The sequence below is a fragment of the Brienomyrus brachyistius genome, chromosome 20 (assembly GCF_023856365.1).
Source record: "Brienomyrus brachyistius isolate T26 chromosome 20, BBRACH_0.4, whole genome shotgun sequence".
Taxonomy (NCBI): Eukaryota; Metazoa; Chordata; class Actinopteri; order Osteoglossiformes; family Mormyridae; genus Brienomyrus; species Brienomyrus brachyistius.
Window position 1 is genome coordinate 20275334 of NC_064552.1, and position 16835 is coordinate 20292168.

At 41.4% G+C, this 16835-nt stretch overlaps 1 protein-coding gene across 1 annotated transcript in view; it reads right to left on the reverse strand.

The window, feature by feature from the left end:
• mark1 (MAP/microtubule affinity-regulating kinase 1) overlaps window positions 1-16835 on the reverse strand; it is an 80585-nt gene that overhangs the window by 16416 nt on the left and 47334 nt on the right. The window contains 3 exon segments of the mRNA XM_048987387.1: window positions 14-84; window positions 820-885; window positions 2232-2280. Coding sequence (XP_048843344.1) covers window positions 14-84; window positions 820-885; window positions 2232-2280 — 186 coding nt within the window.

Sequence of the window (16835 nt, forward strand, 5' to 3'; positions counted from 1 at the left end):
GACCCAAACCCACCTGGCGGAACTTGGCTCTGGCCTCTTTCTCCTTCATTCTGCCATGAGCAACCAAATAATCGAACACCTCCCCTGCAAGGAGTCAGAGCACACTTAGCTTAGCGAGTCACAGCTAACAACAGCCATCTGAGGGTGCAAAATTAGCAAAGTCACATTTCCTGGTAACAGAATGTTGTAACCCAGACAAAACCAGGAATAGCTAATAACTAAATGACTTATAAAACCAACTGTTTTTACAGTTCAAGACTGAAGTAACAATTATAACTATTACGCAAAATAGTTAATTCGTAAAGTCATTAAAATAATTAAGAATCGTAAACAAAAAATCCAGAGCTAAATGGTGAATGGATATCTTTGTTATTCACATAAATATATGCACTGATAGTTTATGATACATGTACTGAAAATTCTTTCAAAAATGCAGAAAGTAGCTACAGAATCTCGACGCACACATTGCAGTTAGAGGATGCGGTGATTCAGTGGGTAATTGTGGGTAATAGATCGCATTAGCAGGAGAGGAGAGTACCTGCTCTGGAATGAGCCAATGAAGGGTGAGTCAGGCACCCTTCAGGAGGATTACAGAGGACAATGCCCCCCTCCCCCCCTTTCATAAGAGGCATACGGCTTGTAGACTGCTTACCGACGTACACAGGAAGTTCGGGACGCTAAACAGTGCTTGTCACGCTCCAATGTAACCCTCTTTATTATTGTCATGATGGAAAAAGGTTCGGGTGCTTCTGACAGACGGGTGTCAGTAAATGTGGAATAGCCAGTTTTGGAGGTGTACGGGGTGGGTGGCACTCTCACCTCCACTGGCATACTCCATTATGAGGTACAGTGCCTTCTCAGTCTCAATAACTTCAAATAATTTGACTGGATGGGAAGAAAGAGACAAAAAGTATGAACACGAAGCATTGATCAATTCAAAATAAAACACGGATTGTTAATCCAGAGTTAAGCAGACAAAACAATAAAAAGCTTTTCTTATTCTGCTCTTACTCTCACTGACTTGATCTCTTAGCTGTTTTGCAAACACCTTCTGATTCTCTGCATCTTAGATTATGATGCCTTTCATGCTTTGGGTCAATATATTTAACACACCTTAAATCTCCAAACCCCTTTATGTGAAACTGCAAAGGCTTTTTACCAATGAAATTAAAATTAAAAGCATAAATGTGACATTGTGAACAAAACGTCTGCCTAACTGCAATACACTATACTTTCAGAGTACAGATGCCACTGTCATGAGTCTGTGAAAGGACTTTACTGTAAATCCGACAAACAATTCCTGAACAATGTAACCCTCTGTTCCAGGAGAAACTCCATACAAACACCAAGGCAGGATTTAAACCCACAACCATGGGGTTGTGGAAACATAACTACCCACTGAGCTGCCAAAAACAACACACCTAAAAAGAGATGGATGCAGTGTCTCTGACCATATGGACCATTTATGCCAGAAGTGGCCAACAAAGGGCCGGTATGTATGTAGGTTTTTGGGATAACCTGTAGGTCAGCTGTTCATACCCAGGTGTGAGGACTCTTCAGCCAATCAGTCCTCTAATTAGTAATCTAATTAAGGAGTTGCAGTGAAAACTTGCACACACAGTGGCCCTTTCTGGATAAGACTACCTACCCCTGATTTATACCATTAAGGGAATTAATAATACCACATGGTACAATTTAACATGATTTAATATAATATGATATAATTCAAAATAAATGAAGCTAGCAAATTTCAGCTTATCACTGGCTGCCTGTCAGAGCCACGGATTCCAGCTCTGTGAGGCCCTGAAAGACAGAACTGTACCACAGGACAGGAGGAAAAGCGATGTCTGTCAGGCTGATAATGCACTTCCACCGGGCAGCCTTGGCTAATAACGCTATATACAGGTAATTTACTCCCAGCTTGGCCAGCCATGCGATCAGCTGGGACTATCTGACAGAAATGCATTTCTAAAGCAAACGAATGGAGCTGCTCTCACATTCCAGAAAACAAATAATGCTGAAAAATGCAATAGCCCAATCCATCAAGAAAATCCCATCACTGCGGTTATTTCAGAAAGGAACGGCCACTTTTCATTTTTATTGGCTTCAAAGGCCGTCAGTCACTGCCGCTGCTTAATAATGCGGGAAGTGAGAAGCACAAAGATTTGGAGGTAGCAAAAACAGGCACTGACTATGAATGACACAGCAGGAAACCAAGGGAACAAGCCTACCTATATTAGGATGATTCAGCATCTTCATTATTCTTACTTCTCGGAACAGCTGTTGGAAGAGAAAAAGACATAGAGATCAGTGACAAACAAATACAACAATAATGTTATCTGTGTATTAGAGTGTCTGTTCAGTTAGATGGTTTGGTAATATTCAAATCTATTGCAAGATGAGCATAGAAATAATAAAATACAGACATCAGCTACACAGCAACCAATGTTCTGGGGGGATTCAGCAAACCTCAAAAATGCAACCAATAGGTGACAAATAAAGTATTTTAATTAACGATTATTACCAACATCATTGATTTGTTGTTGTAGCTTTGGATACAATATATCCATTTCTACTCTAATAACCCCAGTACTTCCGAATAATTTAATTTTCCTTGAGGCACAATTGAGACCAATAAAATGAAAACCATAATGCACTGGTGTCCAGCAGCTAGATAAGCAACTGGTTAATTACTTAATTGAAATAGTTTTTAGTTATGATCTGAATTGCATTTTATATTTGTGACAAGGAGATTTCCTGTCATCAGGTAACAGACTTCTGCACATAGCATAGACGTTCCTACAATACCATTAGCGAACTGCATATATATTTATATATATACACACACACACAAAGTATTATATAGAAGACCTTCATCGTAAAACCTAGTCCACAAACAACAGCTTTTCACCGAAACGGGGCGCAGCCACAACAAAGTGGCATCTGAGCTGGACTGCGGCTCTCACCCTCTGACGTATAGCAACACCCTGCCCACAGCACTTTGTAGGACCAGACGGACAGGCACCAGGCCATACTTACCTCACACGCTAAAGTGTCTGCGAAACATGCCCATTCCGTCTGCTAGCTACTACAGCCTACGCATTAATGGCAATAACAACAACCAGAGCATTTCCATGTTCCTCATAACCTGCCAGTAGTGGATACTTATGTCTCAGTGGGTTAGGGTACTGTGTTTGTGATCAGAAGGTTGTTGGCTCAAATCCCAAACAGCCAAGTAATTTCACCATTAATCCTACTTTCTCAGCTGTATGTTATGTATGTTATGATAAAAGCCTCTGACAGGTAAATGTGTTGAAAACACAAATCTCACTTGTAGTACTATATAAGTATATATCCTTTTAAAGAAACCATTGCCTAGGGTAATAGGAAATTTTGCCATTAGAGAGTTCTGTAGTGAATTACATTATAGGACTTCACACAATATAGAAAAAATGTAACATCTTATCAATAACGCTTCAATGAATTAAAGACACAAAGGAGCAGTTCCTTGTGGGTGTGCAGAGGGATTTACAGAAAGGGTAGATGAGAATCCTTGCAGGGGCGGGCCTGCTAGACAGACTGGCTCCAGCGTAGCATTGTGACACTCTGATGCAGAGTCAGATCCATCTGAGGCTAATCTGGCCTCTGAAATGCACTCGCTATTCCAATATGGAAAAGGACACCACCCTCGGGAATTTACATAATCGCAGCCAAGCCGATGGGGGAAATGAAATGAAAGTAACAAACATGAACAAAGAGAAGGGGTAGCATACGCACTGTCTAAATTAGCGACTGAGCTCCGTTATGCAGTGAGGTAGCATACGCACTGTCTAAATTAGCTACTGAGCTCCGTTATGCAGTGAGGTAGCATATGCACGATCTATATTAGAGACTGAGCTCCATTATGCAGTGAGGTAGTATATGTGCTGTCTATATTAGGAACTGAGCTCCATTATGCAGTGAGGTAGCATACGCACTGTCTATATTAGAGACTGAGCTCCATTATGCAGTGAGGTACCATACGCACTATCTATATTAGAGACTGAGGTCCATTATGCAGTGAGGTAGCATACGCACTGTCTATATTAGAGACTGAGCTCTGTTATGCAGTGATCATCGGCAGTCAACCGTCACATGAAACTGGCACAGTCTACATGCATTTGCAGTCCCTCCCACGCAGCCTCGGTGAGGGATGACGTACTGGGGGGGTTGGTAGGATGGGGGGGGGGAGAGACAAAGGGACATACCACCTATAAAAAAACCTGGTTCCCACCAAAAATTAACGCTCTGTGACATCTGGATGAAAAACCCATTTCTTGAAAATACGATCTGTGAGCCACTGAAACAGCATCCACATAATTCTGAGAGAAATAATCAGAGAGCAAAGACAAGTTATCACCTATAACAATACTGAGAGGATCCTTAGATGACAAAGAATTCCAGCACATCTTCTGTACACTTGGGACAGCTGATGTGTATCTCAGATCTGTATCTCGCATAGCTTTGCTTCATCTCGTAGACCTGCTCATTCTGCTCAGGGACACAGGGGGCTATATATGGGATGCCAGTCCATCACAGGGCACACATACACAGTTTAGGTAATAGAGAGATCCTCATTTGCTTAAATCAAGGTCTTTGGGCTGCAGGAAGAAAGCCATGCAGTTCGGGAAGAACATGCAAGCTCCACACAAACCTGAGGTGTGACTCGAACCCCGAAGGTGAGGGGCGTAAGGGCTACAGCACATGCAGCAGTCATTCAGAAAATAAAGCAGCACAGAAGGTGAAGATCTTCGGAAGACTCATTCCTCTTCTACATCTTCTTCAGCTTCAAAGGCAGCCTTCAAGAGCTGGGTCTGCTCAACAGCGTAACTTTGGTTTGAACAGTGGGGGGCTTGAGGTCTCCACACATTTAGGTGGAAACATGATTATTCCACTAAGAAAGGAGCTTCTGACAAGTTAAATCAAACAGGACATTTACATACTTATTTAACTGGTACCCAGTGAAATATAGGCCCAGCCCTAAAGTATTAAGTATCATAAAATCCTCAGAGGCTTAACAACACAGCCACGACACATGAGTTTTTGCTAATTTGAACAATTTATCAGTCCAGGCAATGAGATGTAGACTATGCTTAGCTTTGTGGGAACCGACTTACAGATAAGACAGGCATGAACATGTGCAGGTTAAAACCTGTTTATACAAACCAATGGTAGGGGTGAGTTCATAAGATTACTGGAACTTGAAGAAGTTAAATACACATTATGTTTTCCAAATCCACAACTGTAGAAGAATTCAAGTACAAGATTGCTAATTAAACTGCTGTATGGAAAATGGAAATCACATTCATATCAGACCTCACTGTCCCTCGCGTAACTGTAATTAACAATATTGGGATGTCAGCAGATAAAAGGTGATGCCTGTTGGGGAATTTTCTTCGCCCCATCTAGGGATGAATCGGTATACCGGTTTCATGGTATACCACGGTATGAAAATTGATGGTTGTCTTGCCATGTACATTTGTTTATTACTGGTAACCAAAAGAATGCAACTGATCAAAGAATCTCACCTACACACGCACATCTCCTCTGCTAATCGGCTGCTTGTCAGATTCAGGAACTGTCGCTGTCATGCCAAATGTCTTCGCCGGCACGCTATCTGATACCTACCACCTTCCCGATTTATACCTCACAAGTCTGTACAAGCATTTTTGAGCCTGCATACACTGCATTACATCTTCTGGCAGTCCCCAGTCCATTCATCCTGCCATTATGGTAAATCATATTGACTATACTACCAGCAAACCACAGTAGTCACTGTGAGAACTGGGGTTAATGATTCCACTGACTGAAAATCCATTTTCTATGCTTGTCATATTGTTCACTCTTTGTTTGATTTCAGAGCTCACGCTCGTTGTCTATTTTCAGTTTTTGGATCAACACTAAATATCCCATATCTGAAATATTCATTTATATTTTCATCAGTCGAAATTGCTGCTATCCAGCAACATGGTCTTTTGGTATACTTTGCTTTACTGTAAACTGAAATAGGAGATTCGGCGTATTTTGCATTTGTTGCAGCCATCAGCCATATTTAAATTAATCCAAATCAGTGGGATCAGGAAAAAAAAACATTTCTGCAAACATTTACATACGTTTCGTAATACGTTTACGAATTTTCCAAAAAGGCGTTTTTTTAGGCCTATTACTAAAAAATCATTCACATTTAACTAGTTTAACCAACATCCATCCATCCATTTTCCAAACCGCTTATCCTACTGGGTCACGGGGGGTCCGGAGCCTATCCCGGAAGCAATGGGCACGAGGCAGGGAACAACCCAGGATGGGGAGCCAGCCCATCGCAGGGTACAGTTTAACCAACATGTTTTATTAAATTATTTGGCTTGATAGGGACATGTTTTAATTATTAGGATTATTATCTAAAGAGATCACTTTTTAAAGATCCTTTCTTCCTAATTCCTTTTGCTCAAATGGGAGATGTACAGCTTTCTTTATTATTTTATATATTTTTTCAAAAGGGACACTTTCTGCACATACTTCCATTTAAAACATTTATTCAGCCAAAAAATCCTTCTGTTTTCGTTACTTTAAGCGTCACTGTAACTGATAATAATAATTGTGAAATACCCTGAGACAGTTATCGTACTCTGACAATCTCATACCATTGCAACTCTAGCCCCATCTCCCATGAGAAAGCAAGCTTGGGGGTCAGAGCAAAGGGGCAGCCAGCCTGTGGTGCCCATGGTCCAGTCATGTGACTAATCTGCTGAGACTGGGCTGAAACCAACGCCCATCTGATTACAAGCATCTGATCACCAAGCTTCTGGCAAGTGTCTTGGTTTCAGATCTACCAAGCTTGCAAAATTCTTCTCAAATAGCCCAACCTCCCCCCCCCATATTACACTGACTCCCACTGACAATATAAGAAAACAAACCTCTTTTTGAGGAAATGGGAAGATGTTTTATATCTTGTATTCATCATAAACAAAAGAATACCACGATATCACAGCCTGTATCATATACATACATGCTACATACAAAAACACTAGAATATACATTTTTCTAGCCCATCATACAGATGTAAGTAATGGATGAAAACAATATAATGCCGCCGATGCTGAAAGCTTTAACATGTAGCAGAAACCAAGCACGGGCACAGGCAGAAGCAGATCCAAGATCAGTTCCAGAGGACGCCGTTGTTTTCTGGGTTAACATAAACATTTTTTTTGGGTCATCATTAGTGCCGGGTTACAAATCAAACCTCTAGATCAAAATCACTGAAGATGGTCGTCAGTCATGAAAGGTTATTTCATGCCTAAGGGATGAGTAAAAAAGGGAGGCACTGAACACACAGCCCCGAAAAAGTTATAATGCGGTATAATGAACTTCCTGGAGGTGAAGGAAGCAAACATTTCTGTTCAGTAATCTGACTTACACTGGACAGCGTTCCAGACAGCAGTGGTTTCCACTTAAGTTGGAATTAATTTACTGTTTGACACACAACATTGGGAGAACATTGGTGGTGAAATATCCTTGGTGAAATATCTCTTTCCAAGACTAAATAAAAACTATTCTCATGTTATTTCTCAGCTAAGGCATAAAATGTGAAACAAAATATTGAAGCGTAAATATTAATACAAGATATCTTCTTCCAGTGTACAGTTTTGCTATGCAAAGGAAACTAACACTGATAATGTATTTAGCCAAACAGAATCAGCCACTGAAAACCTCACAGATGCGCTATAAAATTATGGTGAGGTTCCCCTGCCAAGGATGAGCTCACGAGGGCATGCGATGCAGGCAGGTATCTGCCAGCGAGAGGCATCCCCATATTTAACTGCATTATAACTGTTCTTACAATGTAATTGGATCTGAAAAAGTGAAAAAGATTCTTCGGAAGTTTTGGAGAAGATTCCACATCAACACCAGAATTGTTCAAGATGAATTTAAAACATCAAAAAATATGCAGCAAGTAAATAACCAGGGGTCAGGTAGGGTTGCATGTTGGGCTGCAATATTAATATCGACACTGCAAACTATGCACATGTAGTCAACTGGGTTGGAATCAGGCTTTTTCATACCTTCATACTGTATGGATGTTATACTGTGGTATTACGTATCTTCATGAACAATGGTACTTTTTCAAAACACTTCTAGTACTCAGAAATCTTTGTGATAAAATTCATCAAGCACAGGGGGCAGGGGGGGTCCATCCATCCACCCATTTTCCAAACCGCTTATCCTACTGGGTCGCGGGGGGGTCCGGAGCCTATCCCGGAAGCAATGGGCACGAGGCAGGGAACAACCCAGGATCGCAGGGCACATTCACACACCATTCACTCACGCATGCACTCCTATGGGCAATTTAGCGACTCCAATTATCCTCAGCATGTTTTTGGACTGTGGGGGGAAACCGGAGTACCCGGAGGAAACCCCACGACGACATGGGGAGAACATGCAAACTCCACACACATGTAACCCAGGCGGAGACTCGAACCCAGGGGGGGGGGCAGTTAAGTTTCAGTAAAACATTTATATTCTGTCATAAGAAACAAAACTTATCATGCTTTGCAATTTTAATGACTGGTCCTTTTCAATATTATCTAATATATGTTATTAGTTAAATTAGTGTACTGCCACTGCTTCTGCATGAGCTCTGCATAAGCTTTCCAAGCCAATCACAACTATTATCATTGTCAAACACGGTCTTTAAATCAAACATAGATGTTTTATAAATATTGAAATATTTATTGGAAAAAAAAAATGATATTTGAAATCTTTGCAAACTCGTGCAGCTGTAGTGTCCAACCACTAGCCCAGGCAGCACAGGAAATGAGGGCGGGGTTCACGCTGGATGGGATGGCAGACCATCACTGGGCAAATACAGCACAGACAGTTCAAAGAGGCCAATCAGAATCACCACTTGGCTTTGAAGTGCGTGAGGATGCTGAGGAGATCATGTGACACACACAGTGAAGATGGTAACCAAACCGCCCAGAGCTGGAGGGTGAGGTGACAGTGGCAGCCACAGAGTTATCATTAATACATTTTTACTGTTATATACTTTGTAACATTATAGACAGACTTGTTTTAAGTATCTTGATACACTGCTCAATGTCATACATGAGGGCAGTGGTGGCCTAATGGTTAGGAAAGCGCACTTGTAATTGAAAGATTGCTGGTTTCAATCCCAGACCAGCAAGGCACCACTGAGGTACCCTGAGCAAGGTTCCAACCCCAAGTACTGCTCCCCGGGCGCTGAATTAGTTACCCACTGCTATGTCACGTATGGGTTAAATGCACAGGACGCATTTCGTTGTTGTGCTGTGTCGTGTCAACACTGATCACCTAATTCTATATGAGTATTGATATGAGAATATGAAACTTGTGCTACAGAATGCTAATAGGACAGATGACTACTTCAGGGAAATTTCTGTTCCACTTCCTGTAAGGACTCAGCTGCCCCCTTTATCCAGATACCAGCTTCTGAAACTGCTTGGGCAAATCATTTAGCTACAGTACATGGATGGAAAACAAAGACAACAAATACAGTAAAATGTTGTTAGCTATATGCTACTTCTAAATGCATAAGGAACAAAAAGGTGGGGGAAACAAGCACAGACCTGTGCTTGGTGTGAGCCCCCCTGCGCTTGGTGTGAGCCCCGCGCTAAAGATACACCCCCAGTGAAACACCCCCAGCTCGGGGCTACTCCTGCTCACTGCCACATCTCATACCGCGTTCGCGCCCCCCCCCCCCCCCCCCAAATGCTGCTACCCTTTCCCGCTTTATTGAGCGATTCCCGGCAGATTTGACAAGCCAGTTAACAGTCCATCAGCAGAGGAGAAGTTCAGAGGCTCCGGTGCAGAGTGCTGTGTGAGTCTAATGTCCCTCCAGGCCAACATGCAGCCTTCCTGTTCCCACCCCCTGCCAGACAAACAGCGTGAGGAAGACAGTTGGGGCCACAGCTGCTCCAGGAGGGACTAGAACTCATAACCAGTGATGAACAGAGTAATGACCATAATGAAAGACATATCAGGACTGAAAGATACATACGCAGCGAAAATGAGCCTCGCATACCATTTAATGGGGAAAGAATAAGGGAAATGGGATGTATTTCAACCAAAAACACCTAATGCTCTCTCTGAAAGCTATACTCATGAAGTGTGATGACCTTAATGTGAAGGGAGCAGCCCAGGGTTCTGTCGCCGGGCAGAAAGCCCTCACTGCAAAATGTCACCAGTCATGTGATCAGCAAGCATGACATCACATATCCAGACATTACTGCTGCTCTGCCAAACAGAATTACTATTATGCTGCAAAATATATAATTAAAAGGCTGTTTATCACTGCCGTTTTACTTCACTGTGTAAACATTATTCATAAGTTCAAATTTGAACAAGTGACGGGGTTAGTAATACCTTTGAAAGGAGTGCACAGGAGTGCATTATTTACATACCGATAAACACATCACCTTTGCCTAAACTTCAGAATGATTTTGTAAAGCAGGGGTGGCCAGTCTTTTTCACAAAGGGCCGGTGTGTATGCAGGTTTTGGGGATTACCTTTAGGTCAGCTGTTATAAGTCAGATGTGAGGACTCTTCAGCCGATTAGTCCCCTAATTCAAACTCACATACCCAACGGCCCTTTTTGGATAAGACTGCCCAACCCTGTTTTAAAGCTATTATAATAATAGATACTTTTACTGATTACTGAAATTGTCTTTATGCCTCCCTCAACTTGCTCTTTGCAGAGATTGCTGTCTACAAAGGGCAGCCGCCTGTTGGGTTAAGGACCTTGCTCAAGGCTGAACCTGCAGACATGCTGAGGCCGGGTTTGTGACCTTCTGATTACAGACACACAGAAATAGCCCACTGAGCCACTCACTGCCTCCATATACTGTGCAACAAACAGCACAGCATTTATCCAGTAAGATAAAGTAAGAAAACACCTTTAATTAAATCAGGCCTTTGGGGACTGAGACATGGTTTGGCTGTTATGGTTTTAGGCATATAGTGTCTACATGCACTTCTTATTCACACAGGAGCCCTGGATGGCGATACCTTAGGAATGGCCTGAAGGGGGCACTATACCCTGGGCACTGTGTGCATCTCCAGGGATTCATAGGTAGGCGGCACAGGGGTGGGGTAAGCCATCAGACCCCACTCCCTGATGCAGACCACAGACTGGTGGCTGTGTGATCAAGTCCAGTCGCATTCCACAGTAAACAGAGAGAGTGAATATAGCTGAGCTAAGTGGACCCCAGTGAAGGTCAAAATGACATTCAAGGGCAGTGACATTCACAGCTCTCACTGCCGGCCTCATTAAAGTTCTTTCATATCAAATCAATTATAAATGCCTAGTAAATAAATCAGTCCTATTCAGCAGCTTAATGCAATATGCTATACAGCTACAATACTGCAGAGAAATGCCTGCATAATGTGTGCTGTGAAGGGATTACCCAGAATGCATCAGTTGGGGGATGGTTTCTGAAAATTATCTGTATGTATTTAAAGGACTGTTTGTAAAGATACAGAGATAGTTATAAATCACCTATCCTTCAATCTTCGAACCTGCAGTCAATCACAGGGCACGAGACTAGGGATTCCAATTCTCTCTCACACACACACACGCAAGCACACATAGGTATGTAAGTATATCTTTGTGTGTCCAATTTATTTCTATGGGGAAAACTCTAATCCCTACATGGTCACCTTAACCCCTACCCAGCCCTAACTTTAACCTTTTTTGATTGCATTCACAGATCTTTGTGGGGAACTGAAAAATGGTCTCCACAGCGTCAAAATAACGGTAAAATAATGGTCCCGATAATGTAATATAAACATAACCCCCCCCCCCCCCCCCACACACACACACACACACACATACACACACACACACACATACACATCCTATGGATGAGAGGCTGTCAGGTTGTTCACTGCTTGTGTATATATCCCTGTAATATAAAATTTTTCTTCCATAACATGCAGCAGAAGGTCTATAGGCTGCATCTTTCCCAAATTTGTTGTCCAGTGGCATTAAAAAATAAATATCCACCCCCCCCCCCCCAAAAAAAAAAAACAAAAACAAACAACAAGGAAATTTATGCATCTTATCCTATTTAGGGTCTAGAGGGTGTGGGGAACAGCAACATAATAAATAATTGATAATTGACGCGGGTGTGCATTCTGTATTCACAGTACAATACAATGATTCAGCAAAGGAGAACAGACAGTCAAAACACTTGATTACCGTATATCTTCTTGTATAGGTTCTACTGACAAATACCCACCTTCACAGTAAACAGATATTGTGTCATTTCACCTGTCAGCAAATTGACAAACTATCCAAACTGTGATACGCAGCAATATCTTTCACAACATTATATTGAAATGTCCACTTATTTCCTAGCAAGTGTCAATTCAAAGCCAAAAACAGGAAGACACTGTGAGTGAATAGAAGACTTCAGACACTGACCACCCAGTTATATTAAATGACAGACAGACAGACAGACAGACAGACAGATAGATAGATAATCTAGTTGGCTGTCGTGCCATACCTGAATCATGTTGCTTCATTGTAACTGTTTTTATCCATAAACATAAAAGTGTCATTGAGATGGGTAATATGGTACAGTAATACTTAGTAGAAATATCTATGATCTGATTGGACATTCCTACATTTAAACATTAAATAAAAAGCTCCCATGCTTGTTTATGTGGAGAAAGTGCATTTCTGTGGCTGGTTATAGATTTGTAGATCAGCCTTTTAGAGCAGAATCTGGGCTCATCATTAAGCAGGTAACAGAGCCATCATAAAAACACCTTATTTTACAGGTTAGGTATTGACATTATTCAGCAGTTAATGTAGTGACTTTGGTGTAAATCTCAGTGCTCTGCTGGGTTTGCATCTCATCGGGGGGAAGGATAGGGGAGAGAGTAGGTGGGAGGTGGATTCTGTGCAGGTCTCATTTTCACCATTAACTCCCCCTCCAAAGGTAAGAAAACAGGACTATTTGCTATTAAACTTATTCAAAAGCAACCAAAAAACCCAGATCACAGCATAAAGAAATGTTATTTCTGTCACTTCACCGTCTATTAATTGCCTGGAACTTACTTGAACTTAATTAAACGCTTTGACATTATTAACATAGATAATTATCCGCCAACATGCCCATCTCATTCTCTGTAGCTGACAGGAGTCTCTCATTAACTACTTAGCATGTTAATTTTCCTGTCAGTGAATACAGCGAGTCATCTGAAGCGTAGTTGTCTTAAGCAGAGTCATGAAAGCTAACAGCTTTTATCATACTTTCATCCTGTTATCTGCCAAGCTGTAGGCATAAATTTTTCAAAACAGATATTAATGAGGATAATCTTTAGGACATTGATTAACACTATACTTAAGTGGGCACAAATAATGTAGTATTATGCTATTGTCATGCCCGGCTCGTACGATCCTCGGGTGTGCCAGGCCCCCTGATTATCCACGTGTGCTTCCCTGATTGTACCCAGCTGTACCCTGTTGTCTTGCCTATTTTAGTCCATGTCTTGCCTTAGTTCTTTGTCCGTCATTGATGTTGGTCGATGTCAGTGCCATTGTTCCGTCCCGTTTTACCCGGTCCCTTAATAAATCCCAGTTTTCCCCGTTCCTTGCCTGCTTCCTGCCCGCTTACCTGCCCGTGCGATCACCCGAATTACCGGCGATCATGACAGCTACTTACTAATAAATTCATTAACCACAAACTAAGTCTTAGTTACATACTGATCCCTCTAATGAATATTTTATCTCAAGCAGTTACTTTATTTGTCACTATATCTGTTAATTCTGTAAACGTTTGTGAACTACTGAAGGAACAAGTCATGACTAACACAAGCAAATTACTGATCTCATGTTTGTTCATCATTATTGAATCGTGACGCATCTTTTATCTGAAGTAGCAGCTATCTTTGTTCAGGAGCTGCACTTCAATAGTAACTGAGTTACTACTAAGTATTTGTGCCACCTCAAGTAAAGTGTTACCAGATAATAACCAAATACCAGATAGTAACCAAAGGGGTAAAGGTGTATGTGTGTGTGGGGGGGGGGGGCATTAATCACCTTCATTAATATATGTCCTTGAGAGGTAAAGTGGGCTATCCCACAAAAAAGTTTTGAGAAAATGAGCTCCAAAGTTGAAATTTTTTCAAAAAAACAGTGTGTCTATACCCTACAATTGATATATATCATAGGTAGCACAGAGGTATGACTTAGATAATAACAACTTATCCAATTGAAAACATTCAATAAAAAGGGGAAGGGGGTAGGGGTCAAAAATGTGGGATAGCCCACTTTACCTCTCAAGGGCACAAATGTAGTGATGAACATTTGGCCTGTGAATGTACACATATTTCTTGTGTACTGTCTGGTCAGGGGTGTCGTGGGTGGGGGGGGGGGTGGATTAGGATGATTTCAAGGACCATTAAAAAATGATACGTAAATGGATTGGTCTGGGTTTGGGGGCCATCATGACACCCAAAATCTCCAGTTGCGCCCCTGTGTTCAGTACACAATTTTTGTTTCGGGACACAATGAGTTGAACGAATACATTTATTGACACAGACAGATCCTAAATTCACAAGTAGATGTTCAGCATGGAAAACATTATGCTGATTGTGGCTTTGAGTCGCTTGCAGCATTTTGGTTTCCAAACAAATTACACCAGCATTGGACAGAGAGTAGCTGATAAGACCAAGACTGTCGGCTCTGTTATACTCCTACATGTTGCTTGAAACACATCCAACATACTAATCCATTTGTGACGACATCATCCGAGTGTGTGTATAACCAGACAGCAGAAACGGCCTCTGCAAGTTAGTCTCCCTGTAGTATTTAAGGTAAAGGCAGGAAATTCAAACCGGGCCAAAAAAACTACAATTATAGGGGTATTTATCACTACAGATACACAACAATGCTCAGCAGTAAAGAACATGGGATTTAGTTCATTATGATGTTTAGTTTACATATTTATTTTTACAATGTGCAAATAAATGTCCCTTAGGTTTTGTTATTCAGACAAACTAATTGCCTTTGCTTTACAACTGTTTCTAATTGTGTTTGTGTTTGCAATTTTAATAATAAATAATTTTCCCTGCTGTACTAAGATTGCACGAACCATAAACCCAAAACCGAGCTTTATACTGAACCATGAATTTTGTGTACCATTATTCCCCTAATGAATATATTTCATTACTGAACCTGGATTGTGAAAGGATTTTAATTAATATCTCTGCTCTCACTGCATTCTTTGGTGTATAAATAGTACTTGCACTTCCACATTGGTCTTCTTTTTTTAGTTAATCTGTCAAATGTTTTAAATTCCATACTCATTTTCACTGGTATTTCAGACACCCTACAGCCCACTTTCATATATACTCCCATCTTCTTAAAACAGCTTGCAGCATAAACAAAGCTGTCCGCTGAATTCCTCTGAATATAAATTCGCTGAGGGCGAAGTGTTACCACTTCAATAAGCTGTAGTATTTTTTATTGGACATTGAGCCCAGCCTGAGTAAACATCCTTTACCTGCTTCTTAAACGATTATGCTTCATTCTGATTGGCTGATATAGTCACCCACAGCATCCTCTGGACAAAGCACTAAAACAAGCACAGACACTCACAGGGCACCTAAAAGAGAAAACAGCTTAAGGCCCGATTCCTTTAGCTATTCTTCTTAGAACCTGAGGTCTCCCGAAGAACATCTAAAGCTTGTGAATGATCTGAATAAAGCCCTTATATAGACACACCCAGTCATCTACACAGGCTTCCATAAAAATCATGATTATGACAAACAAATACTTAATTCAGTGGTGAAACTATGTGCCTGTTTTCTGAGGCCACCTAATGTTGGACATTGTGAATTGCTCAAAGAAAACGAACCCTTTACACAATGGCCGTTTTGACAGTGAACCATACTGAGTTTGTTTCTGTGTTGCACCCCAACCCATGTATCTACTTTAGAGTTAGCATCTTTGACAGGGTGTATTTCCTCAAGATCAGGAGTCAGCTGACCAGCTGCTATCACCTGGGGTCAGTTATGTGCGGCTCTGATACTCAGCATGCCCCCGAACGCACATCCAGCCCCAGCATCAGTGACCCCTCCCAAGAACATAAGAAGATAAGAACATAAGAACTATACAAATGAGAGGAGGCCATTCGGCCCATCAAGCTCGCTTGGGGAGAACTTAACTAATAGCTCAGAGTTGTTAAAATCTTATCTAGCTCTGATTTAAAGGAACCCAAGGATTCAGCTTGCACTACATTATCAGGAAGGCTATTCCATACTCTGACTACGCGCTGTGTAAAGAAGTGCTTCCTTAAATCCAGCTTGAAATGTTCTCCCGCTAATTTCCACCTATGGCCACGAGTTCGTGTATTTAAACTAATGCTGAAGTAACTATTTGGTTGAACAACATCCAAACCTGTTAGAATCTTATATACCTGGATCATGTCCCCCCTCAGTCTCCTTTGCTTGAGACTGAACAGATTTAGCTCAAGTAACCTTTCCACGTATGACATTCCTCTAAGACCAGGAATCATTTTTGTGGCCCTACGCTGCACCTTTTCTAAGGCCACAATGTCCTTTTTAAGATATGGTGACCAAACCTGCACACAATATTCTAGGTGAGGTCTCACCAAGGAATTGTATAATCTTAGCATTACCTCCCTTGACTTAAACTCCACACACCTGGAGATATACCCCAACATCCTATTGGCCTTTTTTATTACTTCCCCACATTGGCGAGAGTGGGACATGGAAGCATTTACATACACACC